The sequence below is a fragment of the Brachyistius frenatus genome, unplaced genomic scaffold, assembly GCF_029030835.1.
Source record: "Brachyistius frenatus isolate BFR_SWC_R1_liver_20210118 unplaced genomic scaffold, ASM2903083v1 Contig_550, whole genome shotgun sequence".
Lineage (NCBI taxonomy): Eukaryota > Metazoa > Chordata > Actinopteri > Embiotocidae > Brachyistius > Brachyistius frenatus.
This window is the reverse complement of record NW_027211149.1, coordinates 25,319-39,736: the sequence shown is the minus strand read 5'-3', so window position 1 is coordinate 39,736 and position 14,418 is coordinate 25,319. Positions and strand designations below refer to the sequence as shown.

The following is a 14,418-nucleotide window of genomic DNA, read 5'->3' as shown; positions in this document are numbered from 1 at the left end:
ACGTGAATCCCCCGAAGAAGGGGGAACGCTGTAAGTCTCGCGAGAACGTGCGATTCTTTTCAGTTCCGGCGTGATCTCGCGATAAACGAGCAGCCACAAGCTTTAAGGGCAAGAACTTTGATATATATATATATATATATATTTAACACATTAAAGCGAATTTAATCTTCCAATCACTATGATTAAAAACACTAATGGGGCCTAATTTGGTTCGTATACCTTTAAGTTGAACACTTTCCCAGTTTATTTCGTATCAATAAATGTGCTGATACGTTGTCATTTTACATTATTAGTGTCAGTTAATTTACAATATGTCGCTATATGTGAGTATTTTGGGTGTTGGGGGGGTGGGGGGGTGGGGATGTGAGTGTAAAATCGTCCCAATAGTATTTTATAAATAATTAAAACAAATAAAATTAAAAAAAATAAAAAGATACTCTGGTGACGGAATGCGAAGAGCGTCAGTTGTCTCCATAGCAACCATCATTGTCTAATATTGCTCACTTGGATTGGTTAAAAAAAACAGGAAAATCAGCATTGTTTTCTCTTATTTGCTCCTCTTATTTGCTAATGTAAGGGGCGTCTGCGGTTACAAGTGTTAAAAACTGTGTCGCTTGTGACCTCGACTTAAGGGCATTTTTGTGAGGCAAAACAAAAAATAATTCGTATTTCACAATTCAAACGGAAGTGTCTAGTGCTCGTTTTGTGATGCTGGAGGATAAGTGGGGGACTCAACGTGTGTTGTTTTTTTGTTTGGTTTTTTTTTCCGTTGAGTTCAGCTTAATTGAACTGCTTAACATTCGTCAAATAGAAAATAGTGTAAACTAGCCCCTGTTGAATTTTTAATTTTTGTATTTCTGTGTCACAAGGTTCCTCATGGAAACGAAGTGCAAGGCTGGAAAATGTCCAACTCTGCTAAAAAAAAGGAGACAAGGAGAAAAGTTGCCCCAGAAATCGACAGGAGTCCAAAGCAAGTAAGCTGTTTTGTTGTTGTTGTTTTATCTCCTTCTCCTTGCAGCAATTTTAATGGTCTGTTTGACAATTTGAAATTCAGTTTTCCTGATAAGAAAGCAAAAAAAAAAAACCAAATCACCTGATAAGCCCATGTTCTAGGGCATCTCATGATCTCAGGAGGCTCCAGTCCCTGCTTGCCAAAAGCGGCCCCAGACAAGAGGTGAACAACAACAAAAATGACGCAGCACCGAAGCAAACAGCGTCTAGACATTTTGATAATATAACAAAACCAGCTCACATTTCTTCAGATCTGTATGTGTGTGTGTTGCAGGTGGCAGCTGTGAGTCACAGTAAAGTATGCAGAGCCTCGCAGTCTCCAAGAAACACCAGCAGACAGAGGAGTGAGCGCGACGTCATCGACGAGGCCTCTGAACTGGAAAAATTCAGGTTTAACAAGGAATTTATAATATATATATATATATATATATATATATAAAAAAGAATAGTTTACTGGAAGATTCACTAGAAATTCTGTCTGAAAGTATAGTTTAGGATCACAAAAACACACAGGGAATACAGAATATCAGAAACTTTATGTTTAAAGATAACCAAATGTAAAAAAAAAATTAAGCTTGCTAAGCCTCTGAAATCCTGAAACAGGCAAAAAAAAAAAAAAAAATTGGTTTGAATCGGGGGCTATGGGATTAGAGAGTAATTGAACATGATTATGAATTTGGACATTGGACGCCAGCTTTCTGTTCTTGACCGTTTTCAGTGCTGTGGAAAACTTTGAGGTTCGATCACATGCCCTAAATTTGGTCAACAAAACATTTGTATTGAATTGGATAAATCATATAATCTAACTTTTGTGCCTTTTAAGTAATCTTTCTGTTCTTAGCCTTGTTTTTTAACCCACTATTACCAATAACTTTGACTTTTATTTGGCTGTTTATTTTCTTGTTATGTGACCTACCTGACACCCAAATGTAGTATTTTGTTCAATGAGTTGCATGTGGTTTTGTAATAACTGAACATTCATGATAAGATTTGTTTACCTAAAGAATGAAAATACAGTTCGTAGTTTTCAGTCCTAGGCAAAGGGGAGTTTATTTGTAGAGCACATTTCAACAACAAGGCAATTCAAAGAACTTCACATAAAACCATTAAAAGCATCAAAACATAATGCAGGAAAAAGGACATTCAAAAACAAGTAAGAGCAAGTGATTAAAACATTAAAATATAGTCATTAAAACATGAAGCAAGCTAAAAACAAAATAGGATAAAGGTACACACCTAAACACAGTTTTCTTTTCCAGCATCACGTACAGAGACCAGAGATGCTTCAGCAGCCACCCGCTGCGTAAACTCTTCTCCGACATCCTCACGTCTCTGGTGAAGAACCGCCTCTGCAGGTGCAAACAATCTTCTCAGCGTTTCAATCTTCTCACCCTCAGAGACCAGGCTGACATTAATGATGACCTTTGACCTCCTAACATAGTGAATGGATTGACCGCGCCCCACCGGAGTCCGTCCTCAGAGTTCTCATCTGCCTGCGTTTATTGATCAGAGATCCCAGCCATCAGGTACAGATTGAAAAAAAAAAAAAAACTTTTTAATATTTATGCGTGTAATCTATAAATAGTATTTAAAAACAACAAACACCTCTTTGTGTTATTTTTTTAATTTTTTTTTTTAGAAAATCCTGCATCAGCTCCGAGGCGTTCATTTACTGGCCAGGGTAAAGTCTAGTATATATTATATTACATGCCCAAAACAGTTTTGGTGATGTCTCTTTGACCCCCTGATCTGTTTTTTCTCTCTATCAGTACATGGAGTCTGTCGCCGGCGTCTACGTGTCCGGTGGCGAGCGGGCGTTTGGGACGCAGCAGCTGGTCACGATGACTTGCGAGTATTTTCTTGAAAAGCAGCGTCCCAGACGTTGATAATAGTCTCGAGCCGTTGTCAGTCCTTATCAGCAGTGATTTCTTTTTCACAGACTTGTTCCAGAAGCTGTCTGCTGCTGAGGATCAAAGGGTCGGGGTCATCGAGAGCGGCGCTCACAGGGTACGGCTGGAAGATATATATAGCGCTTATCTGTGATTTAATGTATGTAAACTCACATTTCTGGTGGTGCACTGGAATAAAGACTACAGAGATGTGTGTAAATACGAGTGTGTGTTGTCTCTCTGCACTCAATCTATTGTCACTAACTTATTTCTCTTTGTGGAAAAAAATACCAAAAATTCCAACTTGACCTCTTTCCCAGACTCTGGTGAAGCTCCTCGCCACAACAGACAGCAGCGTGCTGCTGGGAGCCCTCCTGGCACTCACCACTCTGGCTGAGAGGTAAGTAAATATTTCATCCAAAGCATTATAAAATAAAATACATCATTTACATGATTTCATGTCTTTTTAAAGGTGTTTTTTTTTTTTTTTTTTTTGCAGTCCAGAATGCAAGAAGGAGATCGGGGAGCTTCCGATAGTGGAGAGCCTCCTTGTGATACTTCAGGAGTATGACCTGCTGTCAAAGAGGTTATAAATCAGTCATAAAAGTATAGAGAGTGTAGAAAAGAAGTGGAGATAGACTCCTAGAAGAGACGTGGAGTAAGAAGGGTTTTTCTGTAAAAACACACACCAAAAATGATACGATTTTCTAAACTTCATGTCTCCTGCAGGATGAGCGCCGAGCTGCTGAGGCTCCTCTCCCCGGTGCGGCGCGTGAGGAGCCAGGTGAGGGAGCTGGACGGCGTGCCGGTGCTGCTGAGCCTGCTGCACGGCCGGCACCTGAAGCTGCTGTGGAGCGTCGCCTGGGTCCTGGTGCAGCTGTGCGAGGAGCCCGACGCCAGGGCGGAGATCCGGAGCTGGGGAGGGGTGCAGCAGCTCCTCCGGCTGCTCGGCAGGTTTGTGAGAGCCCCGAGCAGGTGTTTGATATATTAAGGTGACATCGTATGAGTTGAGGTGCATTTCAACTGTTTTCAGTGGTTTTAAAGGGTCACCTCTGTCAGTTTTGGGTTTGTGAATGATCAAAACTGAGTCAAGGCTAATAATATATGCTGACTCCAAAAACAGAGGATCCATATTTTTTAATGCAATATTTATTAGACTGATGTAAGACTACAAGTTTATGGCCTGAAAGCCTACAAACTGAATTTAGAAATCATGGCTGTCTACCATGCAGAGGTGCAGAGGTTGGCCTAATGAAAATATGCTGTCTGTTGCGTTGGGATAATTGTACAATCCCATGATTTTGTCACTTGATGCATTTACAAAGTTTCAAAATTTGTCTCTTAAAAGTCTCCTAAACTTCGTGGCGGTGATGGGGTACCTCTAAAATAAAGGAAATGTTTAACAAGAGGGAGGAGGACCCAAATGAACAACGAAAAGAGAGCTACACTCAAGACAATGTTAGTTTACAAGAAAAAAAAACACAAACAGAAATAAACAAGCAGATAAAGATCACAACTGAGGTGGACTCCCATGAACACAATCCAACATAATCAGGCAAATTTGGAGGTGAACAGGCGAGTGGGGATCATAAAGTTCAGAGACTGCACATGTTGTGTGCCAACGGAGCGCAGCAACGTGATTCGAAGGAAGTCTTGGGTTAATCATTTATATGACGTTAATCTAAATCAGCACCTGAGTTACATGAGTTACATTAAAATGCTGTGATTTTTTTGGGGGGCTTTTTGTTTTTTAGCTTTTTTTTTTTTTTAATTTAAAAAGCTCTCCACTCGTCTGAAAACAGAATCTCCTCCAGTTTTACCTTTTATTTCATCATTTACTTAAGACAAGTGACAAAGCCATTTCCAGTATTTATCCCGGCGCCATACGCTTAACTAAATAACTCTCGCAGTGACCGGCAGTACGTCTCCGACCGCTCGTCCATCGAGACGCTCTCCAGCGCCAACGCAGCCGGTCGCCTCCAGAGGGAGCATGTGAGGGAGCAGCTGAGCCCGCAGGAGGAGGTGGACAACGCGACGGCCCTGCGGTCAGGTCAGAGGGACATAAACTGGAAACTAAAACACTGCGTTTTTTCTTCTGTAAGAGTTAGAAATGATCCAGTCACATTTTCTGTATCAGGACAGAATAAAAAAAAAAAAAACGTCTTCTCCCGGAGGAGTCTTATCACAAGCTGAGAATGTAAACCGTGTTTTCCTGAAGTGGGAATCAGGCCCACAGAGATAATTTGACACAGGAAGTGGTTGTAGGCTTCCTGTTTCTGAATGTCTGATGACACTATACTGTAAACTATCTATAGAGACCTTCAACTTTATATTTTTAAAGGCGTCAGTGTCTCCAGTCTGTTCGGAGATATAAATGTTCACAGCTGCTGCTCAGACTGAGTATAACTGCTTAAATGAAGTGAACTCCCCTCTAATGTTTTTCTCAGCCTGCTGCACAGCTCTGACCGAGATGAGTCTGGATGACGCATCTGCTCACCACGTCGTGCAGGTAAAGAAAAGCTCCCGACTGGACTTGAAGAGCAGCACGGAGGAAATCCACCTTTTACATCAAAGCATCGAACTGTGTGTCAAATGTTTTCTCAGGAAAATGGCATCTACGTCATCGCAAAGTTGATTTCACCAGACAATTCTGGGCCAAAGGTCACTCCTCTACAGGTATATGGCTTCATGTGTGCATCAAATTACATTATAATGCAAATAAAGGTGATATAAACGATCAGAAAATAACATATTTCTTAATCTGTTTGCAGTGCTACGCCTTCCGCACCCTCCGATTTCTCTTCAGCGTGGAAAGAAACCGACATCTGTTTAAAAGGTGATGAAATTAAAGAGTTTAAAAGTGAAAAAAAAAAGTTTAATTTCGTGCATAAATCCTTTAAAACTTGGCTACCGTTGGACGTCTGCCACAGAAAGAAAAACCTCGCTGTTTTGTAATCTTTTATCCCTTTCAGACTCTTTCCCACAGACCTCTTTGAGTTGTTTATTGATGTTGGACATTACGTGCGGGACCTCACAGCCTACGAAGGGCTGCAGACCAAAGTGTCACTCTACACCGTAAGAAAACAGATTCTAAAAAATGGGCTCATTTCTTTGGTGTTTTTTAACTGGTTTCGGGCTGTAAAAAAAATCTAAATATATGTTACTGTTTTTGGGATAAAATAAATCAGGTAAAGACTCTTTGACTTGACAAATGAATGAAGCGCCGTCTGTGTCTCCCCCGCAGGAAGAGGAGCTGGACGGTCTGAGAGAGAGCATCGAGGCCGTGGACCAGAACCGGCCTCCCCTCCGAGTCATCAACGGCTACTCCATACTGGACCATCTGGGCACCGGGGCCTTCGGGAGTGTTTTCAAGGTGCAGTAAAACATCCTCAGAACTGGCAAAACATCTGCAGTTAGTACATTTTGTAAAATGCACTCTTGATCGCAGGTCCAAAAGCAGAGCGGCCAGAACCTGCTGGCTCTGAAGGAGGTGAACCTGCACAACCCGGCGTTCGGCAAAGACAAGAGGTCCCGAGACAGCAACGTGGAGAAAATCATCTCTGAGCTCACGATCATCAAAGAACAGGCACGAAACTTTAAATTCAGACGCATTTTTAAAATAATATTTTATGGTGTTAATGTCAGTTGTTTTCCCTCCTTTTTTTAGATGACACACCCAAATATTGTTAAATATTACAAGACATTTTTGGAAGGTGAGGATGACACCTTCACTTTATCCCGAAAGGATTGTGATTTAAGCAGTGACGATATTTTCAAAGTGTTCCACGTTGTCCTTTTCTAGGTGACAGGCTGTACGTGGTGATGGAGCTGATCGAAGGAGCTCCGCTGGCCGAACATTTCAACTCCCTGAAGGAGAAGCAGCTGCAGCTCACTGAAGACAGGATTTGGAATATATTCATACAGGTAAACAGCTCGTTTGGGAAGTAAACTTTTACTTGGAAAAGTACTGGTATTACATGAATTTTTATGTCTGGAGAAATATCAGCTGCATTTTATTTTGGTAGTTTTATGTTAACGCAACTGACAAAAAGCAGTTGTTTTAAAAAGTGACAGCAGCTTGTCTTTTATCTCCACAATGTAACTGTGACCTGTTAATCTGGAAATATAATTTAAACCCAGTACTTTTGTACTTTTGACGTAGAGTGACGTAGAGTTCATAAACAAATATCCTGTGTATGCAGATATGTGTTTTTATGAGCAAACTAAATTGGCAAATATGATCCCACAACTAAATTAATAAATTTGTACTCCAAACACAGATTTAACTGCTAAATCAGCAAATTGGACCGAAACATCCACAATTTATTAGATTTCTATGCCTTGTATGAAAAAAATATCCCAACAAAATTTGCTTTTTAAAAAAAAATATAATTAACTTTGCTAAATACCATGTTTAAAATGATTTCTGATGAACACATTACAAACATGATAGAGGTGCTTGTGCTGTGAGTATACAAACATTTACTTCAGTGAGAAGAGTCACCAAAAACAAAAAAAGTGTGACATTTTCTTTTGAATTTATTATCATGCTGTAAAAAAACGAGTCAGATCTATTTCTGTAATCGTTGGAAATAAGTTTTGGATAAAAGCCTGAAGTGTAAATCACTTCCACTGGCCCAAAAAAATAAGAGACAATTGTGCGATTGGAAACTTTTTAGTCGTCCCCCAAAGTTGTCTCCGAGGTTTATTTAAGAACTGATATCGTGCGCTCCCTCAGATGTGTCTGGCACTGAGGTACCTCCACAAGGAGAAGAGGATCGTTCACCGCGACCTCACACCGAACAACATCATGCTGGGGGAGAAGGACAAAGTCACCATCAGTGAGCGTGTTACTCAGTTTCTTCTTACGACATTTCCCGGCTCGTATCCTTCTAAAAAGTTTAACTCGTCTCTTTTACTCTGCCCGAAGCCGACTTCGGCCTCGCCAAGCAGAAACATGAGAACAGCAAGCTGACGTCGGTGGTCGGCACCATCCTTTACTCCTGGTGAGGAAATGAACTCAAAAGAGTGGTTATGGTCCTCGGGACAACTTCGTACACTTATATTCACACAGTCACATTTTGAGGACTCCGTTTCCATTAGAGGGTAAAAAAAAAAAAAAAAACTGGTTGCATTTAGGTTCAGGTAAAGATGAAGAACAACATTTTAACCATTTTTGGAAAGTAATAATTTTGGCCCAATTTTACTTCCATAAAAAGATTTGTAAACTGGATTTTAGGATTAAACGAGTGCCATTCTGCTGTATCACTGCCCTCCTGTAACACCGTCAGACTCACAGAGGACAAAAGGGTTTTGTGGCTAGGAGATACGTTGAGAGATTCAGAGCCTTCACAGGAAGGGAGGAGCTGAACGCGTGACAACAGAGGCAGGAAGTTCAAGCAAACGCAAAGCTTTGCTCATGAAGTAAGACAAGCTAAAAGCAGGTCGGGCGGGTGCTGAATCTGAAAAACAAACAGAAACAAAGAGGCTCAGAGCAGAATCAGACATGGGAATAGAAAAACAACGAACTGCAAACAAAAGCAGGGAACACAGGGACTAAATACACGAGGGAGAGGAGGACAACAAGTGACAGCTGAAACTAATCAGGGCTTGGCAGACAATCACACAAGGGGTAAACACACAAGGGCAGGAATTGAAGGAAATCAAGACACAGAGGCAAGTGATTACAAAGTAAAACAGGAAATACAACAAAGTAAAAAGAGGAGATTTGTTTTTGTGTGTGTTTGCGTGTTGCAGTCCAGAAGTGGTGAAAAACGAGCCGTACGGAGAGAAAGCCGACATCTGGGCTTTGGGCTGCATCGTCTATCAGATGGCCACTTTACAGCCTCCGTTTTACAGCAGTAACATGCTCTCACTGGCCAGCAAGGTAACGTGAACACACACACAAAGACTCACGTTTTTACTCATTTTCAAATGTTTTTGTTTCCGCCGTCAGCTATCGATCTTTTTTTCCTCTTTTTCTGCGCCGGTAGATTGTTGAAGCCGTCTACGAGCCGGTCGAGGAAGGAGCTTTCTCGGAGAGAGTCACAGACATGATCAGATGGTGAGACTTTTATTTTGAAAAGATTGTATGTTCACCTGAAGGGGGTGCCGTTAAAAATGCTGCTTTTATATAATGCATTTGATAGTTTAGAATAATATGTCTTACAAAAACAGGCTATTAACAAAAATTACATCCCACTTCCGGTGTTATTTTCGTTTAAAAAAAAAAAGAAAGATAAACATTAAAATGGATCTTGGTCGCCTGATGGGAAATACATATGTACGTCCTTGTAGTTTCCCTATATCTTCCATTATTTCCTGCTCTTTGTCACTCGTTCATTCAACAAATTCACACAGTGCTCTCTTCCGTCCCTTCAGGTGTTTGAGTCCCGACTCAGAGCGGCGGCCGGACATCGTGGCCATCAGCTCCAGGATCTCTGACCTCATGATGAGGCTGATGGACGGCCTCTACACTTCCCAGAATGCACTGGAGAGGAAAGCCGAGAGAGACCGGAAACGAGCGCAGAAGTACTTCCTCGAAAGGCACCAAAACAGGACGAACTGCTGCCATTTGAATCCGTCGCAGGTATATTCCGATTTTGGAAAATCATGAGGGGACTTTTTTTTTTATTGTAATTGTTGGATTAAAAGGTTTCCGTATAAACGAAGTGCTTCACATTTTGCAGAAGTTGATGAAGGCTGAATCTCCTGCAGCCTGCAGGTCGAACCGCAGCCAGCAGAGAATCAGTGCAGGTGACTCAAACCGCTCAGGATGCAACGCGGACGGTGAAAGATTTGAAACCCAAAAACAACGACGTGTTGTAAATGTGTTTTTCAGACGATGCTTCAGATGAGGACGTCGAACCATCCGATACCAAAAGCAACACCACCGCCTCTTCGGGAAAACACGACGGTCAGTTCAGTTAAAGCTGAGTGAGAATGTTCACGATCCTGTTGGGGGTTTTCTACGATTAACGTTCATGCCGCTGCAAACTTCTGCATGGTTTGTTTGGCTCAATAATGTCTTCTTGGTTGTTGTGGAGGAATTCAGGGATTTGAACCGACAGTCTGAGACCTTTTTTTTTTTTTTTTTTTTTTTAAGGCTACTCTTATTTCATTAGTTTGTATGTTGTGGGTTTTGCTCACTTATCTAAACTGTATTTTGTTTTGAACTTTTTTTTATTATTTTAAAATGAAGAAAACATCCAAGTTACTCTTCCAACAAATTTTATTTAAAAAAGTCTTTATTCAGATGTCTATTTCATAGTGAAATGTGGCAGATGGTGAAACCCTCAGCGCACAACCTGTAAACACACTGTATATAAAAGTGGGCGTGGCTTCCGGATCTGAAAAATCTTGCCATAAACAGAAGTGCCTTAAACTGCAATACCTCCGACTGCCAGTAGAGGCTGGCGCCAAAAAAAAGATCCAGCTTCATAGACTTCCACTCAACTTGTCTCGTGAAAATCGCAGACAATAATTGTTTTCCCACGAGTTATTTCGGTGTTGTTAGCAAAAGTCACTCCTTATTATTAACACACACACACACACACACACACACACACACACACACACACACACACACACACACACACACACACACACACACACACACACACACACACACACACACACACAATCATGCACCAGTTGGTTGTTAACATGTACAAACATTGTGCTTGTTTTCCCCGAATTTCACAATGAAATATTCATCTGAATAAAGGCTTTTAATTTCATTGCCAAAAGAGAAACTTGGATGTTTTCTTCTTTTTAACCCGCTTCATCAAACTAGTATGAACTGGACCTTTTCATGACTGAAGTCCTTTTTTTTGGCTTTGATTGAAAGGCTCTCAGTCCACTGCCTGTGTTACACCTAATCAAATTCTGTCCAGGTAAGTAAAAAAAACCACCTTAAACATTTGAACATGTGTTGAAAACCTGCTGAAAACAATCTTCTTGAAATAAAGATGTTTTCTCGGTGCATTATTGACCTCATCTGTTCCTGTTTTTTTTTTTTTTTTTTTCTCTCAGTGGGGATTTTACCGCTGCGGAGATGAAACCAAGACCAGGTAGCATTTCAAACCTGACGACACAGCTTCACCATCTGCTTTTTGAAAACCTCCTGACCAGATGAGACGGTAGATAAAGTTACGATGTTATACAAACTCTCTTATGAAAGGTGTCTGACCCGGTTTCTTCGGACCTCGCCTGTTCCCCGTGTGTTTGTTTTTTCCCTCCTCAGTGTCGGCTGGGATCTGCGTCTCTCAGAAGAAGCTTCGTCAGATTGACGATCCCATCCAGAGGCTCCTCGTGCAGCTGCACAAAATCATCTTCATCACACAAGTACAGTCACACATGCAGATTACGTTTGACAGCGGCGGTCCCATTTTCACTGCGTTGGTATTCGTTGGTTTATCTTTCGTTTCTTAGCTCCCACCAGCTCCGCACCACAACATCGAGCGACGCCTCGTCGAAAGATTCAAAAAGTCCCTCTTCCACGTCGGCAGCGATCCGTTCGACCTGAAAGTGGAGCTCAGCAAGGTTTGCAGTGACGAGTTGAAATTCAGAAGTGCGCTTTTGTGATGATGGTATTTCATGGAGATGTGGAGGGGGAGGGAAGGGGTTTAGATAAATGACCTCACTGTGGCTGCAACCGGTGGCTTTTTAATTGGTGTATGTCTTCATAGTTCTGGACTCATTCAGACGCTGTCCAATCTGTGCATGAAAGCAGCTGTTTAAAATAATCTAAAAAGGCATTTCACAGAATCCTAAAACCCAAAGCGATGTCAGAAATTTGCTGGGTTCGTACAACCAACCGTCAGAAACCCAAATATGTTCAGTTTCTTACAAAAAGAAGCAGTAAATCTCACATTTTAGAGGCCAAAACTGAGGAATGTTTGGGGGCTGTTTGGTTGGAAAAGGACATAAACAATGTTATTTATTTTCTTGGTTGATTCACTGTTTTAGCTTCTTGGCTCTGATCCGTTCAGCTCGACTAATATTTTTACTGCAATGTAAGTCAGCTTTTAACTTCCTTAGTATAATAAAGTGGTTTATTTTATCTCGGTCCCAGTGCAATCGGACTGTTGGCGTAAAAGAAACCCGTGTTTGACAACAGCTGACCTTTGTAGTAACAAACCGGCCAAATTGCTAAAAATCACACATTTGTTGGATAAAACTTGACAGTTTTTCACTGATTTTCTCAACTTCTCATCAGTTTCATTCATCACAAATAACCAAATTTGGACTCATTTTCCCGTCACAGCTCCTCCAGGCGTCCACCGAGTTGATGGAGTCGGGTTCAACCGGTTCGGACTGGTGGCCTCTGGTCCATCACTTCACAGGAGACCCTCATACTGCCGATAGCACAGGTACAATTATCACTGTTACTGCTTCACCCTAAACTCACAGTAACAGACACAAACCTTACTCACTAACCTTATTTGTTGAAAATGTATTCTGATGGAAGGAAATTAAGCTTCTTCTCTTATTTCTTCTGACAGTTGATGTGAATCTCAAAGATGGAGTTACATATCAGCAGATGCAGGTCAGTTTCTTATTGAATTTATACATAAATGTAATTTTTTTTTTGGATATGTTTTCTTTCACCGATACATTCAGGGAAAAGTTATATAAGAAGTTTAATAATACCACTCTCATCTCTGTCTGTCAGTCTCAATTTTTGCACTTGACTTTCTGGTTTGGTTAAACAAACAAGATATTAAGTGTTAATTTCTGAGTTTTAATCATCAGAGAGAGCCAGGTTAACTTTTCCCTCCTGTTTTCAGTGTTGATGCTAAGCTAAGCTTATTAGCTGCTGGCTGTAGCTTCATATTATTCTAAAAACATGGAAAAGTAATTGGATAAGCTAATATGTGTCATCAAAAAACAAATCAACCACGAATAGATATATAAAAAAAACAAAAAAAAACACAATCTTTTAGTTTTATAAATATTTAGAATTTTTCCGATTTGTTTTGTTTGATTTTTTTTTGTCATTGTGTTTCAACTTTGTTTCCTCTTGCGGGATCAAGTGTCTCATTTTACACTTCGTAGTCTTACTGAACGTCTCTCTGCTGTCTGTGATGTCATTTCCTGTTTAAATGTTTTCAGGGGATCATCGAGGAGCTTCTGGACGAGAACAGCTACTACGAAGCAACACGCAGCAGGTGAAGTGGAAATACAACATTTTATCAGTCTGATTCGACACCTAAAATTCATTCATGTGTCATCAAAAAACAGGTTTTGTTGTCATTTGTTTCAAGGTGGGTCTTTTATTTTTTTTTTTTTTTACAGAAAACCTGTAATGTGTTTTATTTTAATGGCAATGATCACTTTGAGTCCTCAATTTACAAAATATAAGAGACATGATTTAAAGATTTTAGTCTTGTGTTATTGGTTTCTGAAATGATTTACAAAATGTTAAAGACCTGGTGGTTAGAAAGTATAAAGTGTGACTTTGATAAAAACATGATTTAACATAGAAAATATTATTTCATGTATTATTTTTTAATTTTTTTTTAAATTTTAGGGTCAAGGAGAAAAGAAACGACCAAGAAAAGAAGTAACTCTCAGAAGTTAGAAGCAGATGGAGAAGATTTATTTGCAACGACACTTTGCAGTCGCTTTAAATGTAATTAACCTTAATTACAGAGTATATACTTATTTAACATATAAAACTATAAAAGGACAAAGTAAACACATGCATCTGTTTGCACTTTAACTTAAAAGGCTGAAACGTGTTTCCACAGCGTTCACCTCGCACGTCCTCGGTTTCTCAGGCTTCTTCTACAAATACGACGCGACGGTGTGAATCTCCAAAGATAGTTGAATACGTCTGCATAGTTTAACGAAGGATGAAGCCGATTTTAATTTATATCTGTCAGTTCGAGATCAGAATTTAAAGCTTGTGATTGATTTCATTCATGAGAAGTTTCTCGTAGTAAACTGTTTTTTTTGTGTGATTTTTTTTTTAATCTGTGGTGGTTCACCCTCGTGTGAAGCTTTCTCTTTGGGGTTTTTTTCCCGGGATGTCTGAGCGTAGCACTTAAAATTCTCAGGACCAGACGACTCGGCAGTCGGGCCGCTTTAACTCGGCCGCTGCAGAACCGTAGGAGCCACAGTTTCCTCGCTCACCTCACTTTCGAAGAGCTGATAAGAAGCCCGACTTTGACTTTAATTACAATGTTTGACTGCAGATCGGGCAGACGTGGAAGCCAGGTCGAATGTTTTTAGCACTTTTTGTGCACTGTATCGAAGCTACAGCGCGGGACTAGCTAAGACTAGCGAGTTCACACATTGTTGAAAAATATCACCCACAAATATGTCCGTCTGTAAATTTACAACATAAAGAGCTTTTCAATCTGGTGTCTGGTGAGACAGTACATAATAACTTGAATAAGGCTAAGATATTTGAACATTTTCCAATTTGAAACTTTCTACACGATATGGGACCAAAAGAAATACGATTTTGCGAAGGGGTTGTGATGCTTTTTAATTAATTTATTCACAATTT

General features: G+C 40.4%; 1 protein-coding gene across 1 annotated transcript; it reads left to right on the top strand.

Annotated features, from left to right (window-relative positions):
- Positions 1 to 727: 727 nt before the first annotated feature.
- On the top strand, positions 728 to 14,182 carry nek10 (NIMA-related kinase 10). Its single transcript, XM_069688253.1, has 36 exons — positions 728 to 736; positions 870 to 974; positions 1,114 to 1,174; positions 1,286 to 1,401; positions 2,271 to 2,366; positions 2,453 to 2,537; positions 2,651 to 2,692; positions 2,781 to 2,859; positions 2,951 to 3,018; positions 3,221 to 3,300; positions 3,400 to 3,486; positions 3,630 to 3,854; positions 4,811 to 4,950; positions 5,348 to 5,409; positions 5,505 to 5,576; positions 5,672 to 5,736; positions 5,873 to 5,975; positions 6,145 to 6,273; positions 6,349 to 6,486; positions 6,568 to 6,613; positions 6,703 to 6,824; positions 7,639 to 7,741; positions 7,831 to 7,906; positions 8,658 to 8,787; positions 8,894 to 8,964; positions 9,282 to 9,489; positions 9,590 to 9,656; positions 9,742 to 9,816; positions 10,750 to 10,795; positions 10,935 to 10,972; positions 11,146 to 11,246; positions 11,334 to 11,444; positions 12,169 to 12,274; positions 12,407 to 12,450; positions 13,017 to 13,072; positions 13,435 to 14,182. The coding sequence occupies exons 2-36, from the start codon at positions 877 to 879 to the stop codon at positions 13,469 to 13,471; spliced, it is 3,183 nt and encodes a 1,060-aa protein (XP_069544354.1). The 5' UTR covers positions 728 to 736; positions 870 to 876; the 3' UTR covers positions 13,472 to 14,182.
- Positions 14,183 to 14,418: the final 236 nt, after the last annotated feature.

Bases quoted from the DNA above. Each gene is read 5' to 3' on its own strand.
- nek10 (XM_069688253.1), top strand. From the start codon at position 877: ATGGAAACGAAGTGCAAGGCTGGAAAATGTCCAACTCTGCTAAAAAAA. The intron at 3,019-3,220 runs GTACGGCTGGAA...CCTCTTTCCCAG, and splicing joins TCGAGAGCGGCGCTCACAGG to ACTCTGGTGAAGCTCCTCGC. The intron at 12,451-13,016 runs GTCAGTTTCTTA...AAATGTTTTCAG, and splicing joins TTACATATCAGCAGATGCAG to GGGATCATCGAGGAGCTTCT.